At 44.5% G+C, this 27,156-nt stretch overlaps 1 protein-coding gene across 1 annotated transcript in view; it reads left to right on the top strand.

Annotated features, from left to right (window-relative positions):
• The window catches only part of CUZD1 (CUB and zona pellucida like domains 1), a 253,994-nt gene that overhangs the window by 50,302 nt on the left and 176,536 nt on the right, over positions 1–27,156 (top strand). The window contains exon 2 of the mRNA XM_078643992.1: positions 5,851–5,980. Within this exon, the coding sequence (XP_078500118.1) occupies positions 5,851–5,980 (130 nt within the window). The remainder of the gene's footprint in view (positions 1–5,850; positions 5,981–27,156) is intronic.

Raw genomic sequence — 27,156 nt, forward strand, 5'->3', positions numbered from 1 at the left:
AAAACAAAGTGCTCAAGGAACACCCAGAACTGGTTCAGACCGGGCTCAGAGTCCTCCTGCACAAAGGGATCAAAGACTGTTAGGGGTATAAGTGCAGGACCCCAGACTACAGAAAATTAGATCATCCTGGAATCAAGAAGGAACCTCTGCCCATGAGAAAGCTGGGAGACTGAATAAGGAAGACTGTCCTGCTGTGTGCTTGTGGATTGACCTGCAGTTGCTTTGCTGCCAAGGAAAGGGGAAGGACTTTGCGTTGTGCTGTGTCCCCTTGCTTGAAGGAATCTCCAAGGGCCTAAAGAAGAGTGGCTCACTGTTAAGAAGTCCCAGGAACAAAAGGACTTAACTCCCAGCTTCCCTGAACTCTGCTAAGAGAGTTCTGTCCTTCCTAGAGTGCTTGGGCCAGTTGTGGTGCCTCTGGAAGTTGTATCTGTGTTGGGAAGCAGGAAACCAAGATTGTAAAGACTTTCTGCAAGTTGTAACGCATCGCTCGCTTGCGGAGCTCATCCCCAACAGTGTGAGGAAATTCCTGCTGCCGCGAATGCCGAGATCATCGCAGCGCCTTTTGCCACTGCCAGAGTCATTGCATCCGTCGCTTGCGGGACGCACCAGTCCGGGGAGGGAAGATTACCATCGCTGCGAGTATCATCGCAGAGCCTGTCGTCACTGTGTGAGATTGTTGCACCGCTTGCTTGCGGACCGCATCACATTGCTGCGAGAGTCATCACAGAGCCATCGCGAGGGGCCGTGAGAAGAGAAGATCGACGCTGAGCCACGCATCATCGCCGGACCGGAGATCGTCGCCGCCCCGAAGATCGTCGCATCGTACCTATTGCGAGCCGCTTCCACCGAAACCTGTGCACCGGAATCCACACAAGGTATCGCATCCCTCCCCATACAGACCGGAGTCATCGCAACATGCCCGCTGCGTCCAGCGGGGTTGTCCCATCGCCTCCCCAGGGTCTCAGGAGTGACGCACCGCTTACTTTTCACCGCTACAGCTTTAATTTGGAACTTTTGTCGCATCTAAAGGTACTGTTGGCTAAAACGTGACACAACTGTGGATTATTTTAACGCAACCTTAAGCACTCTATTGAAACCATATTCTTGAACTGTGTATGTAGGATTTTTGTCGTTTTAGTCTTGTGTAGTTTAGAGTAAAATACCTTTATTTTTCTAAACTGTTGTGGAGTCAGTTTGTGGTGTTTTCACTGTGTTACTGTGAGTGTTGGTAAAAATACTTAGCACATTGCCTTTGATAAGCCTGACTGCTCGTGCCAAGCTACCAAGGGGGTGAGCAGGGGTTATCTAAAGAGTGTATCTTTCGTACCCTGACTAGAAGCAAGGGTGCGTATTTGGAGAGTGTTACCTACCTCTGCCAACTAGATACCCCCATTTCTAACAATGACATTGAAGAAATTAATATTCTCGCCCTGTTTCAATCGAATTGCATTCAAATATGTAAGGATTTTACATGCTGCACTTAAAAATAACTCCTAAGTTCACAAAGTAGAGACATTAAAACTGTGTAGGCAAATGCATCATGGCATTAGTACTGTTTTAATACTTGAATAAAGTACCTGAAAAGTAATCAATAAATTGTTTGCCGAGAAGCTCCATCTGTATTGTGCCATATTTCTGAGGGATTCTTTTACTAACTTGTAATGTGTTTGAGCAACACAGAATTTGTTTTTTTGAAATGTATAATTAATGCTGAAGGTGGTGGAATGCGTAGTGCAGTAAATCCATAACTATGCAGAAAATGCAGTGGCTACAGAATCCTTGAATTCTAATTGCCCTGATTAGGGAGATACACACCTGAGAGAGGTTAAATATTAGTTAAATGCATTTAATACCAATTTATATGTCATTGGTATAGCCTCACATGAACAAAGTGGTAAAAGCGGGAAGCGATTTGATATGTTGGAGTCTGAAAACTGTAGAAGGCTGAAGTATTAAGGGTAACATTACAGACAGAACTCATCTATTGGAGTGACATGGTGCCGAGACAAAAGGTTGCATGGATGCCACAAACTATAAAGAGTTTAGGTATTAGGGATTCAGCCTCAGGCAACAAATAAACTTGACATATTGGGAAACTGCAATACAGTGTCTTAGAGCATTAGCGGTGTCATCAAATATCTTTGATGAGTTAACAGTATGTAGGTAACACAACACAAAGACCTGAGGTGTCAGTGGTTAAGTTGTTCAGTCTGGTATACTTGTACCTACTTTACAAGAGGGGTTTTTGGCTCTCTGGCCCCCTGCACCTTCATTCCCAGAAGTACACACAATCAAAGACTGGCACATAGCGGGTCAAATACATCTCTGCTTCACTTTTGGCATTAAATCCACAAGGATAGAAAAGTACTCCATCTCAGCTCTCTTTGCCAAGAAGCTATATGCTGCAGCAGCACCCACGCGGGAGTCCCTCATAAGGACCTGAGTCAAGATGACCCACAATCAGTGCATATTTTGAGCCGATGGTTTCCGGTGCTCAGCACCCACACTTTATTGTCAGCACTGGCTCTTATAGCAGCTGGCACATGGTGGCGTTGTTTGTCTAATTTTGTGAGAAGCACAACAACAGTTGTTTAATAATTAAATATACATTAAAATCAGTAATACCTGCCATCCAAAGCAATAAGAAAAGCTTGGGCAACATGTATTAGTCGTTTTTAATGTATATTTAATGCCTGAATAGTCAAACTTGAATGAGTGTTTGGTATGTCATCGGCAGCACTAGTCGGGGCAGTGGGTGATGCAAGCTGCAATTCCTCCTGACAAGGGCCATGTTGTTTTGAGTACTGCCTACAAAGTGCTACATTACTAAAGGGTCCATAGTCTGCTTCAAGTGCCCCATTATGAAACCTGGCGGAATCATAGCCCATTTTTGGTGTGGGGAGAGAGGGATGGACTTTGAATGAAGCACTGCGCAAATAAAATGCATTTAAACAAGTTCTCTGTTGCTGTGAGCAAGCCCCTCCTTCTCTGGTGATGGGCATCTCGATGTTTAAGGGTTCCAAAAGAAAATTCTTTTAAAAAGTGGAGCCAACAAAGATATCGGTACAGCACATTTTTCCACATGTATTGGACAAAAGGCTGCAGACTTTAGTCTGTTCTGAATAGAAACTCATACGATCTTTCATTCATTTCTTCATGGCCTAGTACAACACCCAGTAGTGGGAAACAACCGTTACATCGCAACTTTTACAACGCACTTATATTACAACGCAGCTTTTACAACGCTGGATCCATTACATCGCATGTCTTTACAACGCATGACATTACATAGCAGATGCTATTACAACGCATGTTATTACAACGTAAGTATAAGTAAGTATATAATTTTATTTAATATTATTAAATTAATTTAAATAATATTATGAATAAAAAAATATTAATTTATGTTTTTTTATATTATAAATTAAATATATTAATTTAAGTAATTTTTAAAAATAAGTATGAGTATAAGAGTATATGTTTTGGGGTACTGAGGTATACGTTTTGGGGTGTTTGGGTATTTTTAGGTTTCAGGGCTGGGTTTGGGTTTTGGGGTTCAGGGGTATTTTTAGGTTTTAGGACAGGGTTTGGGGTTTTGGGGTACAGGGGTATTTTTAGGTTTCAGGGCTGGGTTTGGGTTTTGGGGTACAGGGGTATTTTTAGGTTTTAGGACTGGGTTTGGGTTTTGGGGTACAGGGGTATTTTTAGGTTTCAGGGCTGGGTTTGGTTTTTGGGGTACAGGGGTATTTTTAGGTTTTAGGGCTGGGTTTGGGTTTTGGGATACAGGGGTATTTTTAGGTTTTAGGGATGGGTTTGGGTTTCGGGGTACAGGGGTATTTTTAGGTTTCAGGGTTGGGTTTGGTTTTTGGGGTACAGGGGTATTTTTAGGTTTCAGGGCTGGGTTTGGGTTTTGGGGTACAGGGGTATTTTTAGGTTTCAGAGCTGGGTTTGGTTTTTGGGGTACAGGGGTATTTTTAGGTTTTAGGGCTGGGTTTGGGTTTTGGGGTACAGGGGTATTTTTAGGTTTCAGGGCTGGGTTTGGGTTTTGGGGTACAGGGGTATTTTTAGGTTTTAGGACTGGGTTTGGGTTTTGGGGTACAGGGGTATTTTTAGGATTCAGGGCTGGGTTTGGGTTTTGGGGTACAGGGGTATTTTTAAGTTTTAGGGCTGGGTTTGGTTTTTGGGGTACAGGGGTATTTTTAGGTTTTAGGTCTGGGTTTGGGTTTTGGGGTACAGGGGTATTTTTAGGTTTTAGGGCTGGGTTTGGGTTTTGGGGTACAGGGGTATTTTTAGGTTTCAGGGCTGGGTTTGGTTTTTGGGGTATAGGGGTATTTTTAGGTTTTAGGGCTGGGTTTGGGTTTTGGGATACAGGGGTATTTTTAGGTCTCAGGGCTGGGTTTGGTTTTTGGGGTACAGGGGTATTTTAAGGGTTCAGGGCTAGGTTTGGGTTTTGAGGTACAGGGGTATTTTGTTTTTTTTTTTTTTTAAACGATTTTAAATTAATTAAATTAAAATAATTAAATTAAAATAATTAAATTCAAATAATTAAATTAAATTAATAATAATTTTAAAATTAATTAAATTAAATTAATTTAATTTAATTAATTACAATTTTAAAATTAGTTAATTTAAATAAATTAAATTACATTAATTAAATTAGATTAATTACAATTTTTTTTAAAACATATACTTACCTATACTTACATTGTAATGGCATGCGTTGTAATAGCATCTGCTATGTAATGTCATGCGTTGTAATGCCATGCGATGTAATGGATCCTGCGTTGTAAAAAATGCGTTGCAACAGAGTGCGTTGTAATATCTCGCGTTGTAACGTCATACATCCCCCAGTAGTATATCTCTACAGCAGCAAATCAGTATGGGTATTTGTGAATTGTCTGCAGCTTCATGAGGGCTAAATTCACAACACCAGAAGCAGAGGCCTGTTTAGCCCATACACCAGGAACTCGCTTCCTGCATACTTCGAGGTTTCCCTATATCCCATACCAACAATTGAGGACTGTGCACTTGGAGAGTGAAGGATTACCTGCTGCTGGGTGGGTGCTTGGTGGGAAGGTCTCCTCGCTGCTCGGAGGGCATCGCGGGCCCTCCTCGCTGCTCGGAGGGCCCGTGATGTGAGGTTCTCAGTGTGGCCCATGATGACAGTTTACATGTCCCCGAACCTGGCCCTTTCTAGAAATGTCGATTTGCTGCTCAATCCAGGGTCTCCGTACTGCTTAGTGCACCCTACAACCAGATTCTCAAGGGTGTAGAGTTTATTTACATGATAAGAGGGACTCCCTGACACTCGAGTCGGCCCCTCAATGAGCCTGGTGGCTCCAACCACACACCACCTAACCTGATAACTTCAGGACTTTGTTAGACCTCAAGGGCCTAGGTCCACCACTAAGCCAACAACACCTACATTGTTCTCCCTTCATAAGATGTTCGAGCATCCCCAGCTTGTCTTATCAATTCATAAATCTCAACTCTCTGCATTGAGACCCCTCACTCTATCAGAAAGTGAAGCTGTCAAGTAGGGAGTCCTCTGACCTGGGGGTATCCATGATGCTTGGCATGGGATACCAATGGCGGGTTGGCAGCCTCAGATTCAGGGTCTCAGCTTGAGGAAGCTTAAGTCCTGCTCAGTATGGCTCGCTGACAATGGCCTCCCACAACTGAGGCTCCATTGGTACTGGTAGAGCCTTTCTCTGCTCATATCACCCCCCAGTTGCCAGATGGTGGCGCTGCCGTAAGACAAGTGGAGATGATGTCTATGTGGCAGGTATGGGTTGACAGCAGCAGCATGCACTGTGTAAGAATTGATTCGTATTTTGTGTTTTCTTCCAGCTAAGTGTGGAGCAAATTTGCAGGACCCCTGGAAAACGTTACCTTTAATATTGGAATCCAATGCAGATTGCACCTGGACTATCACGAAGGAAGACAACAGAACCATTAGACTCATCTTCTCAGACTACAAGTGAGTACATCTTCGTTTCTATCAGGAGAGGGCAGGTGTGGGAGTGATGAGTTACCAAGCTCCCAAAAGGTGCGAGGCCAGGGGAAATCTTTAGTGCCTACTTCTGGTTAAAAAGACTCAAGGGGTGAAAGCGAAAGCAATCAGACAAACGAGTGGAATGATAGGCACAAAAACAGGTGAAAAGATTGACAAAAACGAGTGAAAAGAGCAGAGAGGCACGAGGAGTGAAAGAGAAAGCAAATAGAAAAACAAGTGGAAGATTGACAAAAACGAGTGAAAAGAGCAGGGGGAAAAAGAGAATAGAGAAAGCAGACAAAAACAGAAGTGAAAAAAGTATAACAAAAACAAGTGAAAAGAGCACATAGGCACAAGGACTGAGAGAAAAAGCAGACAGAAAAAAAGAGTGAAAGATTGACAAAAATGTGAAGTGAAAGAGTAATAGTCACCGAAGGGTTAAAAAACTTGGCAGAGGCCAAGGATCGGGTGAAAGAGAAAGGAGAAAAAAGCTAGTCAAAAGTGGACAGCAGAAGAGAGAGAGATCAGAAGGAGAAAGGTGGCAGCCTCGAGGCAAGGGAGACGCGAAAGCTCGAACGCAAGGGCCTTGACTTGTCGGAGGGCCAGTCACAGGTAAGTGGGGGCTGGGCCAAGGTACCTGCTCCTTGCACACACAGGATTGTTCCCTCTCCTTCTGCAACCTTCATAGCAACGCCCTGTGCCTCCCCGGTGTTACTTGATGTGTATCTGCCCTGCGTCGTTGCTATAGTTCAACTAGTCATTACTGAGCCCTTCTATCAAGCTCAACACCATTTAATTCAGTAGCAGTCGACTAGCGCCACCTGGAGACCAAAACCAAACAACGCTGACGTTATCAATGTTGCATGTTGAAGCAATGGGGAAGTTATGCAATCGCTTATGTAGTAGTGCAGGTACAGTTGCATGCCTGTCTTTGGGTGCATGTTTAAATTGACATCTAGTTCAATTTCAATGTCTGATACACTTCCGCTAACAGCTCCTTAAACTTCTGTGAAGGATGAAGCTGTATATTTAAAGGAGTCAATTGTAGTCCTCGACTTTCAGAAAATTCTGGAGTATTTGGAAGAGATTCCTATTATAGAACTCGCTAGTTGAAAACTACAGGTCCTATTCATAAAATAGTTGTACAGTGTTGAGGCCTATGTGTACATATGTACCAGACAGTGCACATTACCAGATTCATAGAAAGTGCAAGCCAAGGTGAGTGAAGTTCAAGATTTTCTTACTACACTGATTCACGCAATTTACAGGTTTAACTATTACCACAAATGTACTCAATTTACCAACCTCAAAAGAATTCAAAGCTGAGTTTGCACTATTGGGATTTGTACTCCTAACCCAGAGATTACATACTATGGACTGTAGTCACAAGGTAAAATTACAAGTGCAGATTTACTCGTGTGTAAATTTACTGATACACAACTAGGTGTAAGTCTACACAAGATACAACGCGACAAGACCTTGTTGGGACTCGACACCGCTGACAATTGCCAGTCCCTAGCTACTAATCAATCTGCCACAGATGCTTGTTTTACCTATGCAAGACTCACCGTCACACAGTCCTTAAATGACAGGTACCTCTGCAGAGTCATCTACATATTCCTCCAATGCGGGTGCATTTCTGCACCTGCATAGATGCACCTGCAATAGAAGACCACTTGTGAGGAACAGCTCTACTACCTTCATTAACTCTTCCCTCAGACAAGCTCCAGATGTATACCTTCCCCGTGATGGCTAAGTCAGATAGTCAAGCATGCAGGTGGGGGGGGGCCTGCCTTGGACAAATTCAATTCTCTAGGAGGAAAAATGAATTCAACATTAGTCCACTGTGAGGGGGAATATTTATGCAATGTGGGCAGTTCTCCCTGGGATAGCAGACAACTTTAAAGGACTCTCTGAGATGATAGCAATATCTTCATAGTTTGAGGAAAGAGATTGCAAGATTAACATGACGAATTTAGAGGCAGTTACAAAAAGACCAATTTCAAGGTTCAAGGCCAAGTCACTCACAAGATTCTAGAGATGCACCACAACCTCTGAGGCCAACACCACCCCAAACCCTGTTGTCAGTCACCTTGCAACAATCACAAAACTACCACCTCTGCCACAAACACATCCAGCACCATCACTTCCAACACCTCTACCAGCACCAACTCAACCACCTCCACCAGCATCAACTCAACCACCACCGATACAAGCACCATCACATGCAGACTCACTACTAGTCTTACAACCAGTACTGCATAGGCTGAGTTATAGACTAAACCCCAAAGAATTAGAACATTAGAATGTTGGGAACTCCACTGAAGGCAATTGAGTGCTCTGGGCTTCTTATGACTGGTAAAAGCCCGGAGCTCCAATATTCCAATATTTGTTGTTCACAGCTGTTGCTGTGAACAAAAGTCCCATGGAGCCGAAGGGGATTTAAATCCCATCAGGCTCACTGAGGCCTTTTTTTTTATTTGGTAGAACATTTTGTCCTCTAGTGGCGGAATGTTCTAATAGCCTTAAAGCCCACCGTAGCTGGGCCATGCGGGCCATTAGAGGGCTGCTCGCTTTTTAAAGGCCCTTGCCTTTGGCTCAGGCCTTTAACACTGGAGCAGGCCTTTAATGGCTGGTATATCCTGCTCAGGTAGGATATAATGCTATATTAGAACATTGGAATGTTGAAAGCTCTATTGAAGACAATGGTGTGCTCCAGGCTTCTAATGGCTGTTAGAAGCCAGGAGCAGCAACATTCCAATATTTGTCTTTCACAGCTGTTGCCGGGAACAAAGGCCTCACCGAACCCAAGGGGATTTACAAATTAAGACATTCTGCCCTCCAGGGGCGAATGTTCTAATAGCCTTATAGCCCTCCATAGCAGGCTATACCGATAATTAAAGGCCTGCCTGCTTGTTAAATGCTGGAGCAGGATTTTAATGGCCGGTAAAGCCAGCTACAGTGGGCTATAATGCTACATTGTCATAGGGATCAGGCAAAACTAAAATAAATAGTGTGTTTCTTCAGTTGGGAAATATCAACTTGGACAGGGTTGGGTAAATAATAAAAGCAGACCAGGAAATGTCAGGGACCAAATCTGTATACACAGTGGCATAAAGTACAAAAATATATTGAGAAAACAAGGTCCCACATAATCAGTCCCTACATTTTAGTAAAACATCCTAAAAAAAGTCTAATAATGCAAAGAAGGACTAAAGCCAATGTCTAAGTTAAGAATAAAGTCAGTATCCCAAGCTAGCAGGGGAGTGAGAGTCATGTTCCTGGCTTGGGGCAAACGCTTCTGGGCATCATCTGGTTTGTTTTTCAACACAACAAGATTTAGATTCACCTCAAAGGCTGGCTGGTCATTACAGGATCGTACCCTTTGGCAAATATGATTTGCAGGGGAGGTGGGGTAAACAAGTATGGCGGAAGAAATGGTAAACTGGGCTACAGGAAGTAAGTTGGGTTGGGGAGGCAGACGAGGCATTATGCCTGCTATCAAGGAGGTCAAGAGTGTACATAAAGTCCATCACTAACCTTTGTTCTCCTACTTACCCCCAGACATCCAGAGAGATGGATACCTGAACCTCATAAATAGGCCTCGGGGCCTACTTGAGAGAAGTCAGAGTTATATAATCCTGCGCAAGGCAGTGGGCAACACTCAAGAGCTCAGAGGCGTCAGGAATGAAAGTGTCATGCAATTGCAGGGCTTGTTTAGGACAGGCACTTGGCACAGGAGCAGAAGAAGGTTGAGCAGGGGTTGTAACGAGAGACCCTGATGGTATGGGGGCTTCTTGAGTTAAATAGGGAGCGGGATCAAGCCTGGATGTTGGTGAGACGTGCTTTACGGACACCCCTGGAAGCCTGTACGATTTTTTTCTTTTACTGTCTTGTGGGGCCCAACTCTTCCACCCCCACAGTTGACTCAAGAGCCTCCGCCCAGAGTATTGTTTTGATGGAGTATCTTTGTCTCCAGGCTGGCACATTTTCCCTACTGATCTCAGATTCCTCCTCTTCTCTTGTGATGGAAAGCTGTTGATCCCACCTTGCAGTTGAGGATCAGAATGGTTGCCCCACGTCCTCTTGTGATGCCCCTTGGCCAGCTCTATCTGTTAAAAAAAAATGAGTACAAAATAAAAGAAAAGATAAGTGCATATGTCCAATACTTCATATACTATGACACATATTTTTTTCTGGGATATTATATCTCTAAATCAAAGATTAATTGACGTTGTGTAGACTTTCACTGACATTTGCATGGTAATGTGAAAGTCAAATAAAAAAATTACCAACATTTTTAATAACTTTTGGAAAAATAGGTGGAAAATGTAGGTAAGTTATATCAGTGCTTCAGTAAAGGATATTTTTGTGAGCAGAATCATGAAATGAAATAAAAATCATAGCAAGCAAGGACAAAAGTATGTCCATTTAATCTTAGCATGCTGCCCATGCTAGATATGTGGTATGTTTTCAAGACCTCTTCATTGTTACCATGATTCTAAATAAATTACAAATATATTTTAAAGAACTGATTTCCTTCAAAAACCATTGCATGTGTTTAATGCAATTAAAAAGTATTAAAGCGCACCCTAACTTTACATCTATGATGTGTCTCAGTTTTTTTTTTTTTAATCTGGTCACTCGATGATTGTTAAGGCGCTCAACCATCTTGGTTTCAAAAGATTCAGCAGAAACTGTAGAGTCTTTAGCTATAAATTAATCGGAGTAGCCCCTTAAATCTGAAAATTGAAACTGATTTTCAAGTTTTAAGATTACCCCCCTACTCAGATGACATCACTTCACCTCTTTGCAATGTCTCCCTGAGGCAAGGTGGTTTATTTGTGCAATAGAACTTCTCCTTGTCAGCAAATTATGTGAGGCAACAAGAAAGTCTAGGACTCAGAGTAATGAAGAACACTAATACATAAGTAAACAGGTCATTACGTGCACATCTGCAAATGATGGTGGGGAATAAAAGTCTGTGGGAAAGCTGGGGTAGTGGCAATAAAAAAAATCCTATAGTGATTCAACTTTGAAGGCTGCCCTGGGGTGGACGCCCCTTCATTGAATCTACGCAGGATTGGCCTCAGAAAAACATCCTTGTTGCCTGGTATGCACAGTAAGGGGTAGAAATTCAAAAATTTTGCGCTGAGTAAGTGTCACAAAAGTGACACTAACCAAAACAAAATGTTTTTTACCAATTTACTTTCCAGTGCAAAACTTGTTTTGCGTTGGAAAGTACCCTACAAGTAACGCAAAGCTGCACAAAGCTTAGCGCCAAGGGGGCGTTACATGGGTGGTACATGTGGGTTCCCATGCAAACAACCATGTGTTTTGATGGAAAATCCTATCTGTAGGCAGGGTTTAGCGGCAAAAGTTAATACCATGTGAAAGGAGGCGTTAAGAGGCGAAATGTTTTTATTTCTCCTTTCTTTTCCTACTTTGCATGCGTGCTGCACTGTCCAGCACACCACACTTACAAAGTGAGAAAAGTGTTTGAACTTGTCTAGGCATAGTATTGTGTACAGGAAAGATGACTTACTGTACTAAACCTATACTAGACTCAGGCATGCACCTTAGCGTTATTGCACTAAGGTGTGTGCCTGGCGTACGGCAGCTGAAATCTGTGCCGGCACTAGGAAAGGGGAGGAGAGAGCCAAATCCCTGTAAATATGGTGATCTCCTGCTCCCTTTCTGTCACCCAACACAGTGCAGCACTTTTGGCTGCTGCACTGTGTTGCTTGACTTCTTTGAAAATCTGCCCTTAACTGGCCAAGTGGCTCAGAATCAATCACTAATGAAGGGCCTATCAAATCATTGGGGTAACTGTTAGTGATCTCAGCTTGGGCTCCAGTGATTCAAAGGATGATGGCAAAATAACTGATGGTGAATGTAATCCAAGGGGAATGCCAGCAGGCAGGCTGCCATCTCTTCCTGAACCTCTAGCCATTCCTGAGCCAATGCTCTTAGGCGCTCTAATAAATCTAGAAGGTGTGAAACTAGTTTGAATTTTCATAGAGGAAAAAGGAACACCTACCCGAGATCCTTTCAAAACACTGCCTTTTAAATTCTGGGAACTGTGACGGTACCATGTAGGACTTAATAAAGTTTAGCTGAAATCCCTGCAAATGTGGGACATTGTAAACCAGCTAAACATGTGTTGTGCCCTTGGAGAAAGAAAATGAACAAATTAAACAGGGCTAGCTTGTTACTCTAGAAGTGTTCGAGGGAGTTGAGGGAGCGTTTTTCTAGGGGGCAGGGGGGCACAGGGGCAATCCACTGGGTGATTGAAGGAGTGATTTTGGGACAAAAGGGGCACCTTAACTTGAGGCGGGGTGCCTGGGAACGCTCGCATTAAAAATGAAGGAAACAGATATGTGAGTCATGGAAACAAAGCCAAAAGATTTATTTAAGAGGCACAGTGTCGTGAAAAAGGCATTATTAATGCAAAATACTGGACATTGTGACTTCGCATTCACTGATAGTCACGGTGAACAGCCATTACAACGCGGGGATTTCCCCGCACTGCCATTACAACGCAGGGATTACAACGAAAGTCGTTCGCTGGAGGGCGCTGTTGGATAGGGAATAGTTTAATTTTCTATCCAACACCTTCCCTACTGTCAACGTGGGCTGGAGTTGTAATAGAAAATTAAACTATTCGACTATCCAGCGCCCTCCAGCGAAAGTCGTTGTAACGACTTTTGTTGTAATCCCCGCGTTGTAATGGCATGCGGGGTAAAAGCCCGCATTGTAATGACATACAACCATAGTCACATGAACCAAAATGCATTTCTGCATGAATGCATTGAACTGTTTGAGAGAGAGACACTAAACCTCAAAGACACATTACAAATGAACTAAGAAAACGATATAATTCAAGGAAAATGTTCTCAAAATGCACAACACATTTGATCTGAAATTCTGGGAATACTCATGTCTACCTATAAGTGAGCAGTCCTACAATTACAATATTAACATTTTAAATGTAAAAAGGGAGAAAACAATAGTTAAATATAACATAGCAGATACGGCATTTCATATGGTAGAATATAAAATAGAACAGTACACAAAGTAAAATAGGTCAAGAGCTCTTGGGGAAAACCTACACAGTCTGTCACCTACTAATACTGACAGGGAGGTGGTCCGACGAGGACCTCGGGGGCCCCCTTTGTAGGTCTCGCTGAGCCAACGCGCATGCGTTGCTCTGCGAGAGTTAAGTTGGGGGTTTCAAAAATGCTCCCAAAGTCTGCAGGTGGATCGGGCACAGTGCATGTGCGCCGGGCGCAGGCACCATCTGTCCGCCTGCAGCCTTTGGGAGGACTTTCGCTGCCGCTTTGATGTTCTCAGTGAGCTACGCGGCCACTGAGAACAACAAAGCGGCCGCGAAAGTCCTCACCATTTGCCACCCCCTACCTTATCCCACTTCCTGCTTATCAGCCTCAGCGCGCAGTGTGCCAGATGGAGGCTGCATTCCAGTCTCCGGTTACTTGTTTTTAATGCACTTCGACTTTTGATTGTGTCCATGTCTTAAGTCAATTTCAAGACCTCTCATCCATTCCCGGTTTACTTCAACCTGTTTCAGCTTTTGACATTAGTCTTAAGCTAACAATATCGAAATTCGTCATATAGGCTCAATCAACAAAAGTCTAAGATTTATTTTTTTTAGATCAAGAAATGATCTTTAAATAAAAGGAACATGCGACTCTCAATGTTTGCCGTTCAAAGCAGGGAACACTGGGCTGCACGTCCCGAACTAGATCTCGCCATTTCTTCCAATTTCTAATTGTTCCCTACATTTTTCTATGGGTTTCCTCTATTTTTCACTCAAAAACCCTAAGCTTTCTACTTGTTTTTAATACTTATCAGATCAGCGCTCCTCCGTGTTTCTTTTCTTCCCGGCCCCTTAGTTGTTCTGTCCGTACACGTAGGTCATTGCTGCCTGCGTCGGCATCCCCCCACCCCCGTCTCGCGAAGTGGTGATGGAGGCGCTCTACAGGGGGCGCTCAGGATCAGCCCGTAGGGGTGGCATTACTTACATACGGGAGACTGGGCACCTCGGCTGAGACCCAAGGAACGGTGCCAACGACCCGTACCTGCCACCCATTGTAAACCAAGGAGCAGAGTTTACAACTCCCTTGTGTCTGGTGGGTTGTGGGGTCGGGGGGTGACTTAGTAGCGTGTTGTGTTATATGCTCGTGGTGGGGCGATTCCACAGTTCCTGCATGGGCTGCGCACACACTTTATCACACACACACATATATCTGAAATTTTTCTCAAGTTGTCTATCACGCACACATTCTCTCAAACACAGGCAGCCAAGTTCTCCAACACACGCATTTCTCTCTAACACATTTCTCTAAAACACATTTCTCTTTCACACATTCTTTCAGAGGTGCTCACTTCTCCCACAGTCAGACACTGTTTCACCCTCCCACTCTCTCTTTCGCTCGGATTCTCCTCCCTCACACACGCTCTCAGCTTGCCCTATCTGATGCGTTGAATCCCGTGTGACCCTGGACATATTGCACAGGTGCAGCACAGGGACTACTTTAATTAACAATGACCTGCTAGGTAAGGGCAACGTCTCGATAAGTGGAAAACCAAATAAGTAACACGAACTCCAGGATTTTGTATATCGTGCCAAGCTTTCATTTTCCCCAGTTTCCCGATTAAATATCAAATTAATTTTGAAATCATCATTGCATTGATTTTTTTCTACTGTTTCCACTTTATCTATAGATGCCAAGCTGTTCTTTTTGCCACAGGCCCCCCACATCTTTGTCCACACTCGGCACAAAAAATTTGATAATATTACATAGAAACGTTTTTAAAAGTTTATAGGTTGAATTTTGCATTTTTACGATGTGCACATAATTTTATTTGCCAACACAGACATTGTTACTTGGCATTTTGATCGCATATATTCAAATCAGTTTATCTACTTTAATATAGTGTAGCAAGATGTAATCCATTCCCATGCAGCTGTTAAGTAGGAGAACTTTAAACACATCAGAAAATAAAATCCACTCTGTGTCAAATTGACAAAGGGCACTAAAGCAGTACATCTGAAGGCACCCTTTCGCAATTCATACCACAACTGCACAGGCATTCCACTACTGAAGATCTTGTTACTCTGCCTGGTACTGCATGTAACCTAGTTGAATAACGCACCCTCGCCCTCAAAAGGACTGCAACTTAGCATAGTTGTCCATTCCCCTTAAAGTGCTGTCCTGCACTCGTTACAATGCCGAATTATTCTATTTCTTCATTTCATTTATAACTATATGGCACAGCATGGATCACACACACAACCACACACAACCAAACACAACCACACACAACCACACACAACACCACACATACAACCACACACACAACCACACATACAACCACACACACAACCACACACACAACCACACAGACACAACCACACACAACTACACAGACACAACCACACACACAACCACACACACAACCACACATACAACCACACATACAACCACACACACAACCACACACAACCACACACACAACCACCCCGTCAGTGCCCACTTTCACCAGGCACAGACACCATCAGTCGTCAGTGCACGCTTTCACTAGGCACAAACACCACCAGCCGTCAGTGCATGCTTTCACCGGGCACAAAAACCACCAGCGGTCAGTGCACCCTTCCACCAGGCACACACCACAAGACATCAGTGCACACTTTCACCAGGCACATGCACACAACCAGCCGTCAGAGCACACTTTCACCAGGCACACACACATAACCAGCAATCAGTGCATGCTTTCACCAGGCACACACCACCAGCCATCAGTGCACGCTTTCACCAGGCACATACATCACCAGCAGTCAGTGTATGCTTCCACCAGGCACACACACCACCAGCCATCAGTGCACAATTTCTACAGGCACACACACCACCAGCCATCAGTGCACACAGCAATTATTAACGCATCCACAATTAATTATTGTAGCAATCGCAGTATGGCACACTTTACTTTTAAACATATTCATCTAAAGCGCAGCATGCCACCATTGCTACAAAAATAAATACACATTTTTTGGGGCTACAATTTATAGACTTTTGTTGCAATTGGTGATGCAATATTTAGCAATGCCAGTAGCTCAAACTTAATTAATGCGAGACCAATTGCATTGCAAATGCTTGTTATACTTTTTAAGGCAGTGAGAAGTGCCTACACGTCATCTCACGCCACTTCTACCTACGTCACTTCTACCATGGTTCGCACATTTGTCAGGAGCGTCGGGTCCATTGTACTAAATTCAGAACATAGACTAGGTGAAAGGTTATATTCTCAGTGGCTGCGGTGGGAACTTCCCTATACTCATGTACTGGCCCAGGATGTGGTCTGCTATATGTCAACGGAACAGAGGGATGGTGAACTGTGAAACAGTGAACTTTGTACATAGATGGGGTGGGGGCTATCCACTCTGGAGCAGAAGTGTCTCGCAGAAGAGGAGCTGGATGAGATTTTGGGTCAGACATGCCTAGAGCCTGCTGTACAGAAAAATGGCAGAACTATTCTCAGTTTAACAAAAGGCCTACAAATTAAACAGAAGGGCCTATATAGAGACAGCAGGGCCTACGTAGGGGTTCATGCTGGCTGAGAGATAAGGATGTCCCAGGGCATTTGTTATATGGTAAAACCGGACCCTCTCTCATATCCCTCTTCTTGTTCATTTTTGAACACCATTCGTACAACATATTTAGCTGGCGGTGGGGGCAGTGGCCAGGGTGTGTCTTGAGGAAACGGCTGTTCGGGGCTCCTATTCAGGTCAGCTCCTAAGTCTCCAAGTGGTTCTCCTGATTGTACAGTCAGTGTCTCATATGGATGCACCAAGTCTCTCCCCAAGGGAAGTGGGGGACTACTAGGCGCTTGGTAGTGGCAATCACGAGGAACCTGCGATGTGTTGGAGTCAGGGAAGGAGAGCTCTACTATATTTAACATAGCTATTTCTTCCCCATCCCCTTGTCCCTTGCGTATTCCCGTGTATACTCCTGTGTCTGCGTAGTTCATCCCAACTACCTTAGAGCTGAATATCTTTACACAATGGATTAGAATCTGTGCACCGCAACACAACAGCATCAAAACACAAAAAAATAGGCATTAGAAATTTTAGTACAGCAGACAGCCATAAAGGCATCCAGTCCAAGTAGAACCAATTAGAAAAAAAACGTCTGCCTCAGCACCTTCCTCCTCATGCATCTGTTTCCCCAGATTGTCCAAGTCCTAAGTGTTCAATTGTCTGCATCATTGGCCAAGATGAACGTGCAGCAGGATTTCCCAACTCTGGCGCATACACCACCAGTCATTGCCGTTAAGTGATCTAGAACATATCGGTGCTCTAGAACCATAAGTCACAAAGGTTGTAGTTCTTCTTTCACGACGTTGAACCCATCATGGGTGTTGTTGACCAGTTGCATGAGTTAGTATCTGGTCACTTGGAGCCAACGGGCATTTGCTTTGGTCTGGAACAGGGGGATAGTGACCCGAAGAAAAGTTCTGCATTGTTGAAAAGGTGGAATTCTTGTGGAATCTCGTGAAAGGGGCAATCTGAGAAATAGTTCTTGATGCCCCTTCTTTGGTGGTGGAGCAGGGTGACATCACCTGTCATCAGGTGGGTATGAATGTGGGAAATGTTTGCTACTGGAACTACCAGACGCGGTTCATGCATCGTTACGATGGTGCAAAGTCCTTTCCAGAGGGGAGGCAGCTGCAGATATATATGTTCTCCGCCGGCCCAATAGATGTCCATGAGGCCGGAGGTGCCGTACTGGTAAGGTCCAAAGTGAAAATTGTGTTGCTGCAATTAGTGGTCCGACCCACAGGAACTGTACCCTTACCTAGGAAGCAAAGAAGAGGTGATTTTAGCTTGTATGCTTTTTTTGGTTTGTATGTTGTGCCCTCATTGAAAGTGTATCTTCTAGTTTCCTCTGCCCATATCTCAGCGCACTCCCTCCCAATACCCTGATCAATATAATGTTTGTGCTTTGCTCCTACAATGGGGCGTCCTAAGGAGGCTGTCTTGCATATCAAGTCATGTGGGCCATTCCACTTGCTGTTAAAATAAATATTGGCCTTCAGGCTCAGTATTGGTTACCACTGACAAGGGCATTTGGCATTGGTATGGTTGGCTTTGCGGTGGTCAGTTGAGTGGCATTTTGATGGGGGCGTGGGGAAGGTGAAGTACCCTAGTCTCTTAAAGTGATATTCCCAAACCTGCATTTTGTTGGTAGGCACTTTCATACCATAGTAAACCACTATTCCCCTTTCAAACTCCAATGGATCAGTAACAACTGTGAATCTAACATAATTGTAATCCCACTCTGTAGCGTTTACAAATGCAACATCTATTTCAGCCGACTGAAGCTGTATCTGACCATGAATGCGGCAAAGAAACAGGTGGAGAAGGCATTTGGCGGTGGATGGTGGGACTTCTCTGAGAAAGATCAATTTATCTGCACCTACAGTGTGGGGAATGTGTGAGCCACAAAGCAGGACTCATTTGTAACCTTTCTTCCAACTTCCCTCGTGTCCCTATACCACATGTTCTCTAATAATGCGTTAGCAGTGGCCATTTCTTCTGGCTTCTGGCCCTTCTCGAGGCCAGACATTCATTTGAGGTGCATTAGCTTCTGTCCAACCTGCCAAGTTATCTGAGAATGGATTGACATAGTAGTCAGACCCTTCTCCAAGTATTACGATCTCATTTGGCGTCAGACCGTTGGTCAATGACGGTGTTGGCCTGTTAAGGGCCATGCGGTGCGTTGATCTAGATCTGATGGTGTGCAGACGTGCTGTACCTGACACATTATATTCATATGGGATGTCATCAGGGCGCCCATGGTTACCCAACACTGCAAGTCTTTCTATCTCTGTCTGTTCTTCTCTGCCTTCTCCTCCTGTATTCTGCCCGTTCAAGCATGCTTGGCAGATCCAAATTGTCTATTTCTAGCTGTGGCATCGCTGGCCTAGGTGGTGCAACTACTGGCGGTGATGCCTGAGGTATGAGCATAGGTGGTGGTGTCATCTGGGAGCTATGTTACTAACTGTTGGCAGAGCTTGGGGTATACTTACTTGGCTGTCAGAGAAGCTGCTGTGTTGCTCTGTGGTGGGGGGAACACTTTGGGCTTCCTAATGTAAGTCTATCAATGGCACCTGCTGTGGAGGGATTGTTGGGACCCCACCACTATGTAACCCTGCTAGGCCTGCAGCACTAGCTAATTCATTGAATGTCGGTCGGTGCTCTTTACTAAATTGGCCCATACCATCCAGTAGTTCAGTGAGTTGATCCTCTACCCTGCCTACTTGTACTGACAACCACTGGAAGGTCGTGGTATTGCCAGTGGGGTTTGTTGAGTGCTGTTCGTGTGACATGTCCCCTGTCTCTCTACTTGTCCTTCGATATGAGTCGTGCTCTGTCCTCCATCTGCTAATATCTGCCTCAGTGACTACCTCAGAGGGGTATAGTTTGCTATCCCTGTTTGCATCATTGAATTGTAGCAGGTGCTCTTCCTCTCGCTTGTGACCAGTGTTAAGGGGCAGCCACCCTTTATAGTTTGTCTGTGGATTGGAATGCTGCTGGTCAAGGGTGAGGAATGGGCCGTAATGTCTAGTTCCTGTGTCTAAGGGTTTGTGATCCTCAGTGAAGAATGTGGGGGCTGAGGGGTTAGGCCTGGGAAGTGGCATGTGGGAGCTGTGATGTGAACCACTAGAGGCCCCATCGCTCTCTGGGTCCTCTTTCTGCTGGTGAGCTGCAGAATTGGATGCTGGTGTAAGTTTTATTGTAAATAACGCGTCAATTTGACCTGGCATTCCTGATGTTGCACCCTGCATTACTGCATTACTGGGCTTTGGGAGTTTAGGGATATCTGGTCCTGCGTACTCTCTAGTCTGTTGTCCCGTGAATCATCTGAGAGGTCTGGGACAGAAATATCGGCACGGCCTATGGCTGACTGGTCATTTGATAAAGGTTCTCAGTGAGCCTTGATAATCCGTTCGGTATACATGCCACCTGCGTCATAGGCTGGTGTTGGCGTAGTAGGTGCTGGGGGGGGTTTGTCATTGTCCTTAAAGACATTCCACATAGCCAGCGTGTCCTTGTGTTTTTTGAGTTTGCTTCCGAAGTACTTTCTCTCCAGGAATGTTGCAGCGTGATCCAGTACTGCCCTATCGAATGTACCTTCTCTTGGCCAAGGGTGTAGTGTATTTTGTGTGAATTTGTGCAGCTCTCTACAATGTTTCACTATACGCTTCTCCTGAGCTGTGAAGTTCTTTATCACATGTTACAGTGGTGTTGCCATTATTCCTTAGCCTTGTGGGTAGAAAGGAGTAACAGTGAAGCGCCACTGGGTGGTATTATCAGCCTCACCTGCTGCAGATGTGTTGTGTCAATTCCCAGGGCTGAGAGCAGTGTCAAGAGGACTGTACACGTTAGGGGTGAGACCTGAACAGAGGATGTTGATGTATCCTCTGTATGGCTCTGCAAATGGCCGACGGAGAAGGAGCTCTCCTTACGAGCTCCTGAGGTAAGGGATAGCCATCAGCTTTAATCCCTGGAAACCTAGACCATCGTCCCCAACAAAAGAAACAAGCAACAGAAGAAGAAACTAGGCAATGAGCAAATGTGATTAAGGAGGCATTTAATGACTTTTTACCTTCTCAGCGCAAAGAAGCGCTAGATGCAACGTCCTCTGACACCGACATCTCTAGGAATCCCCGTATGCGCCTGCTAAGTCCTCGAGGCACTGCAAGTGGAGGCTTCACCCTGGCATCGAACTCATCGACGGAAGCACTCTGCATTAAAACCGGCGACCGGGTTGGGCCCACAATCCCTTGTGTCGGCGAGCGTGAGCCTTCACGGGGACCCCCCTCTCTCCTCAAAGAGACAGCCACATCGCATCGGACTGGCCCCCAGCTGAGCTTGCCCACTGGATAGCCCCTAACTGGCGACCCAAAGGCTCCACGGGCAGTTACCCCGTTTCAAGACCCGGCACGATTGAAAATGCCCTTGCTATCCTAGCGGAATCCTCGTGAACGCCGTCTGTGCTCATATAACCAGGACTACAGACCCCTGCTTCATCACCCAGGAAAAGCGGAAAGGGATTTCTATGACCGCCACCACTGATGTGAGGGATTCCACGAAGCGGTACTCTTTGAAGAGTCATAACATATGGATGTGCCCTGCGCTCGGCGAGAAGAGCACGCAAAACAACCAAAGCACGCTGAAACTGACACAGCCTGATAACACCACCAGGCTCAATGTCCTCCTGCCTCACAGCAAGCCCGAAGCTCCCAGCGGCAAACCTAGGCACTGGGAGCCCACAACAGCACGGGAGGCGGTGCGACCTTGATGACACCACCGGTATCAATTTCCTCTGCCCTCGACCAGCAAACGCGCTCAGGCCTCACAGCGTGTAATTTGCACCACCAGTAAACTCAGCTGAGCTAGTGACGCTCAGGAGCTGAATGCGCTCAGCATCTCATCTAACTCGGCGCCAGACCCGACTGAAGCTAAACGTGAGTACAGGCACGCATAACAATAGGGGCACAAAGATCACTAATTTAGCCCACATCTGTGCCGACTGTGATACGATTGCCAGACTGTTCTTTATGGGTTCTAGAAGGTGTTCTGCCATTAGATTAAGTGTAAATCAGTGAAATGTCATGCAAAGGGATACCACCTCGAGGGAAACCATTTTCTTACAATCCACTACCCCTCTGTATTCTCCAGAAGTTAAAATGGCTGAAGTCCTGAGATCCATATAAGTAAAGAGGGACTACCCAGTTACATACTGACTACCTTGGAAAACTCTCCAAATCTGGCAGCCATCCTGTAACAGCTACCACATTAACAGCAGTCATCTTGTAACGGTCCCCATGTAAAATCATTGGCCTTCGTGTAACGGCCCCCATCTAAAAAGGTTGCCATCTTGTAACGGACCCCCTCTAAAATGGCAGCCATCTTGTAATGGCTAATTCATATTTAACAGTGGCCATCTTGTAACGGCCCTCATCTAAAAAGGCAGCAATCTTGTAACGGCAAATTACTTTACAGCCATCTTGTAACGGCTAAGTCCTTTACAACAGCGGCCATCTTGTAACGGCCCCAATCTAAAAAGGCAGCCATCTTGTAACGGCAACTTACTTTACAATTCTACAACCATTCTATATAGACTCCCAACTATCACAGCAGCCATCTTGTAACGGCAAAATCTTTATAAGCAACAACTAAAAAGCAACCTCCTTACAACGGCCCCCAACTATCCGGCAGCCATCCTGCAACGGCTAGACCATATAGACTCTCAACCACCAATAAAACGATCCAAGTCGAAGGATAATTATTAACACCCGTTAAGATAGCAATCTTCTAGATATCGATCCCTCCCTGTCCAAAGGATTAGTACCCCGTGGCACATCAAGGACCAAACATGATTCCCGGAGGAAACAGCGCATACTCTATTCAATGCCCCCATAAGCTATCAAAAAGTGCCTCCAAATACTTCAAACAAAAACTCCTCAGAAAAAAACCCGGATACCCTGTTCCTTGATCCCGCCTTTAATGCTAAAAAAGGCATTATAATTAACAACCTCATATTTTTCACAAGAAAAATAGCCAAATGGCGATCGGACTTCCACAAGCTACTAACCATCCAAGACCACAAAAACATTCCATACGGAACCAGGATTACAACGATACCCACATAGAACTGCAAAGCCACCTTGAATATAACGTCCTACAAAAATGGCACTGTGCTTATTCAAGCTGCTAACAAGGACTTAGAACTATTTGACAAATACTTCATCACATTGAAAACCGACACCACCACCTCACACAACGTTTCTCAGGACCCTACTACACCCATTTTCCGTTCCGCGCATGAAAATCAACGACCACATCCCCCACCCAGATCCGATGAAAGAAGCATCATCAACACCTCTTCTATATCAACCATTGCACCAACACCTTTACTTAACCTACGCAGCGCCTCACAGCGACCCCCTCCCTCAGCCAGATCTGGTGAAAGAACCATCACCAACTCTCCTCACCTGCCACGAACTACACGGACACCCTCTGCCACCCCACACAGCGCCCCTCAGGACCTTACTACCCCCCCTCTCCCCCATTTTTTGATGAACACCGACCCATTCCATCATCCAAAATCGATGGTAAAAGCAACACTAACTCTATAAAAGTTAACACACACTACTCTAACACCCTCACCTAGGAATAACATGAGAACAAATAACTACACGACTCCCGCAACAACCAACTTACGGTCTCAACATCCACAGCAGCAGAGACAAGAATCACCAAAAACGCAGTCTTACCTCACCTCCAGGAACCTACAAAACGTTATCCTAGAAATCAGAACCTGTCTACAAATCGCGGAAAAATCTCTTGCTAAACTAAAGCATCTTCAAAACTCACTAGCAGCAGACAACGAGACAATAACTGTCCCACGGCCACTAACCAATCAACTCTTGTGAACAAGCAAACTCTCCAACTACTTATCAGATCAGGAAATTCAATCACTTCTATTGCTATACGAAGCTCCTTCCTGCCCGATCATAGAGAAGGAGGAATACGCGATTCTCCCAATCCCCATCAACCCATGCAGAATATCCCATCAAATCCATAGAGGAATAAACAGGAATAATCTTCATTCTATAACCCCGAACCACGATAGTCAGGAGCCCACTTCAAAAGATTCCTCAAATCAGATCTCTTGCCTTCTACTTAACTGCCGATCAGCCACCAAACACGCATCTGACATCGCTGAACTCTTCCTTAACATAAAAATGGACATTATCATCCTCACAGAAACTTGGCTCAAGGATTCTTCCTCACCTTGCCTAGACCTACTTGTCCCTCCAGACTACCTCATCATTAGACTAGACAGACCACACAAAATAGGCGGAGGCCAAGCCTGCATACAACACATGGAATACTGTGAATACCTTGGAATCTCTGTGAAATCTTCAAGTAACCACTCTCACAAACTACATATACTCTACCATCCGCCAGGCTTGAACACAATTTTCACAGAACAACTCATGGAAATTAACACTGCTAACTCTTCCCCTGATTCCAATGACATATTCCTCAGAGATTTCAATCTCCACTGGGAGAACCCATGGGACAAGCAGGTTAATGCTCTCAAAAACTTCCTTGCAGACCACTCCCTGATCCAAGCTATCTTAGATCCTACTCGTATAAAGGGTGCCACTCTCGACTGGCTTATCACTAAACAAAATACAATTGAATCGATCTCGATCATCCCTTGTGTCTGGTCAGATCATCACATTATCACTTTCCAAATTCCCTCCAACAACACGAAAACTTGATCGCAGCAAATCAAGCCGAAAAAAAAATTAATAAGAGACACAAAGAACATCGACTGGAACAATCTTGCCTCCCACTGTGAGGAGGCTCTTACCCCCCCCCCAATAACATGTCAGACTTTAATGCCCTCACTTCTCTCTATAACTCCACGATGACAAAAGTATTCAACCAAGCCGCTCCGCCAAAACTCAAAGAATTAGGGACAAAGATAAAGATCCATGGTTCAGCGGAGCCCTAAATGAAGAGAGACGCAAACTCAGATCAATGAAACAAAAATGGAAGCCAGAAACTCATACAATAAAAGTATTCTACATTCAAAAAGAGACTTCTTCAAATCAGAACTAGAGAATGCCAAAAATAGACCAAAAAAACTCCTCGAAATTCTGAAACAACAATCGAACAAGTTGGCTAAATCCTCACTCGTAACATCAACCTCACAGCCAAGTAGCGAAGAATTTTCCTCATTCTTCACAGCAAAAACAAATTCCCTCCTACTCGAACTCAGTACAGCGGCAAACAACTCAGCCTCCCCAAAAGATCACCCTAGCCGTCAACCCGGTACAACATGAGCTAACCCTACCCAAGAATAACTCTCACTGATCTACTTTCAAACTTTATGATCTCCATGACATCACCAAAATTCTAATGACTACCAAACTCAACAACCACTTCAACAACCCTGTCCCGTCAAATTGCCTACCCCACATCTACCACATTATCACACCTCTATGGACCAAAATCATCAATGCCTCGTTAACACAAGGTCACATCCCGGACTGCCTCACAACCGGACAAGTCACCCCTATCATCAAAAAACGTCAGCTAATACCTCAGACCCCAACAACTTCCATCCAATAACCAACATTCCCATGCTAGCTAAGGTCTTGGAAAAATGTGTGCAGCATCAACTGAACCAACACATCACAAATTTCAATCTACTGAACATCCACCAGTCAGGTTTCAGACCAGGTCATAGCACTGAAACAGCCATCCTGCATATAGTAGATGACGCCCTCTTAGCCCTTGATAGTAATAAAACCTGCCTATTTATTAGCCCTGCTCGACCTCTCCTCAGCCTTCGAAACGGTCAAACATGACAAACTCCTAAGAAGACTTGAAAACAGGATGGGTCTATCTGGCACAGTCCTTCTTTGGTTCAAATCTTTTTTGGGAAACAGAACGCAAACATTCATGTCCAACAAGATTCTTTCACTCTCCTCACCTAACCTACTAGGAGTACCACACGGCTCCACCCTATCCCCTACTCTATTCAACTTATATGTCGAACCACTTACCGATCTACTACAGCAGGCAAACATCTCCTACCACATGTACGCGGATGATACTCAACTTTACATCAAGATCACCTCCATCGAAGAGATAAAGACAATTAATCTAGCTCTCGAAAAAACAGTCCAATGGTTAGCAACCAACTTCCTCAAGCTAAACTCACAAAAAACTGAATTCCTTTTAATCTCGCCCCCCAACAACTCCCAGAAAACAAAGGAATGTACCAAAATGATCACTGCTCTGAACTGTACACCAACATTGGTGGACTAGACAATATCGCTTGGAATCACACTCAATAAGAACCTTAACATGCAAACTCACATCAACCTGATGGCTAAAAATGCTCGCTTTCACCTCAGCTATCTCAGAAAAATGAAGCCATTCAACGAAATCCCAGACCTCAAAACTACAGTCCAGTCCTTAGTCATACCAAGGCTGGAATACGGATGTTCTACCCTCTGAGGGCTACCTAAAATCTCAACCACCCCTCTAAAAGCCTGTCTCAACGCTGCAGCAAGACTTATAACAGATCTAAGAATCTTGACCACATATCACCACACCAAAAGGCACTCAATTGGCTACCTTACGAAGCTCGTATTCACTTAAAGATGGCTTGCATCACTCACAAGGCATAACTCCACAACACCCCACAATACCTAGCTCAGAAACTTACCTTATCTGGGGGAAACAGACACTCTAGGAGTGCAGACAATCTACTCCTGAAACCCTCGCGGTTCAACAAGATTAAAACCTCCAACAGAGCATTTTTGGGAGCGGCACCAAGAATCTGGAACTCGCTTCCACCATACATCAGAAACAGCGTCCCAATACCTCTCTTCAAAAAGGAAGCAAAACTATTCTTGATGAACAAATTCCTCACTTAAATCTGGACAATCACCACTCTAACTCACAACCTCAAAACTTGACTACACTCGTCATCCACAGATATTTAGAAGCTAAGACTCACATAGTATCAAATTGACTTTTATCGCTCAGAATTACTTTCTTCTCTGCTTTTTCTTTGAACTAAGTTATGCTGTGTTGATCATTGTGGATATTTTGTTCATTATGCAAAGTGCTCTGATACCCTACCTTGGGTCTGGCTAGCGCTATAGAAAACTCTAAAAATAAAATAAATAAATAAAAGGGGAAAAACACAGCTGTTTTCTATATGTACTGTGATCTGTGTTCTTGGGTATTGTGTGGGTGGTTCGCTCATTTCCTAGAGCTGTCTTTGAGGTGGGTAATTAGTGGCAGTGGATTGACAATATTATTCTCCTCTTAAATGGCGGTTTTGTAAATATGCCCACAATAATGGGTAGAGTGTTGGGGAGGGGTGTCTTTGTAATTGCTCTATGATACTTGGCGAGGGCTGTTGCTGCAACTGCTCATGCAGTTGCTGGGCGTAATGCTCACAAACCAGGGGCAAGTTAGGTTCGTGGAGTGCCTGTAGCAATGATGTGGGATGTTCACAGCCTAATGGGGCATGAGT

Source organism: Lissotriton helveticus, chromosome 5_1 (genome assembly GCF_964261635.1).
Source record: "Lissotriton helveticus chromosome 5_1, aLisHel1.1, whole genome shotgun sequence".
Taxonomy (NCBI): domain Eukaryota; kingdom Metazoa; phylum Chordata; class Amphibia; order Caudata; family Salamandridae; genus Lissotriton; species Lissotriton helveticus.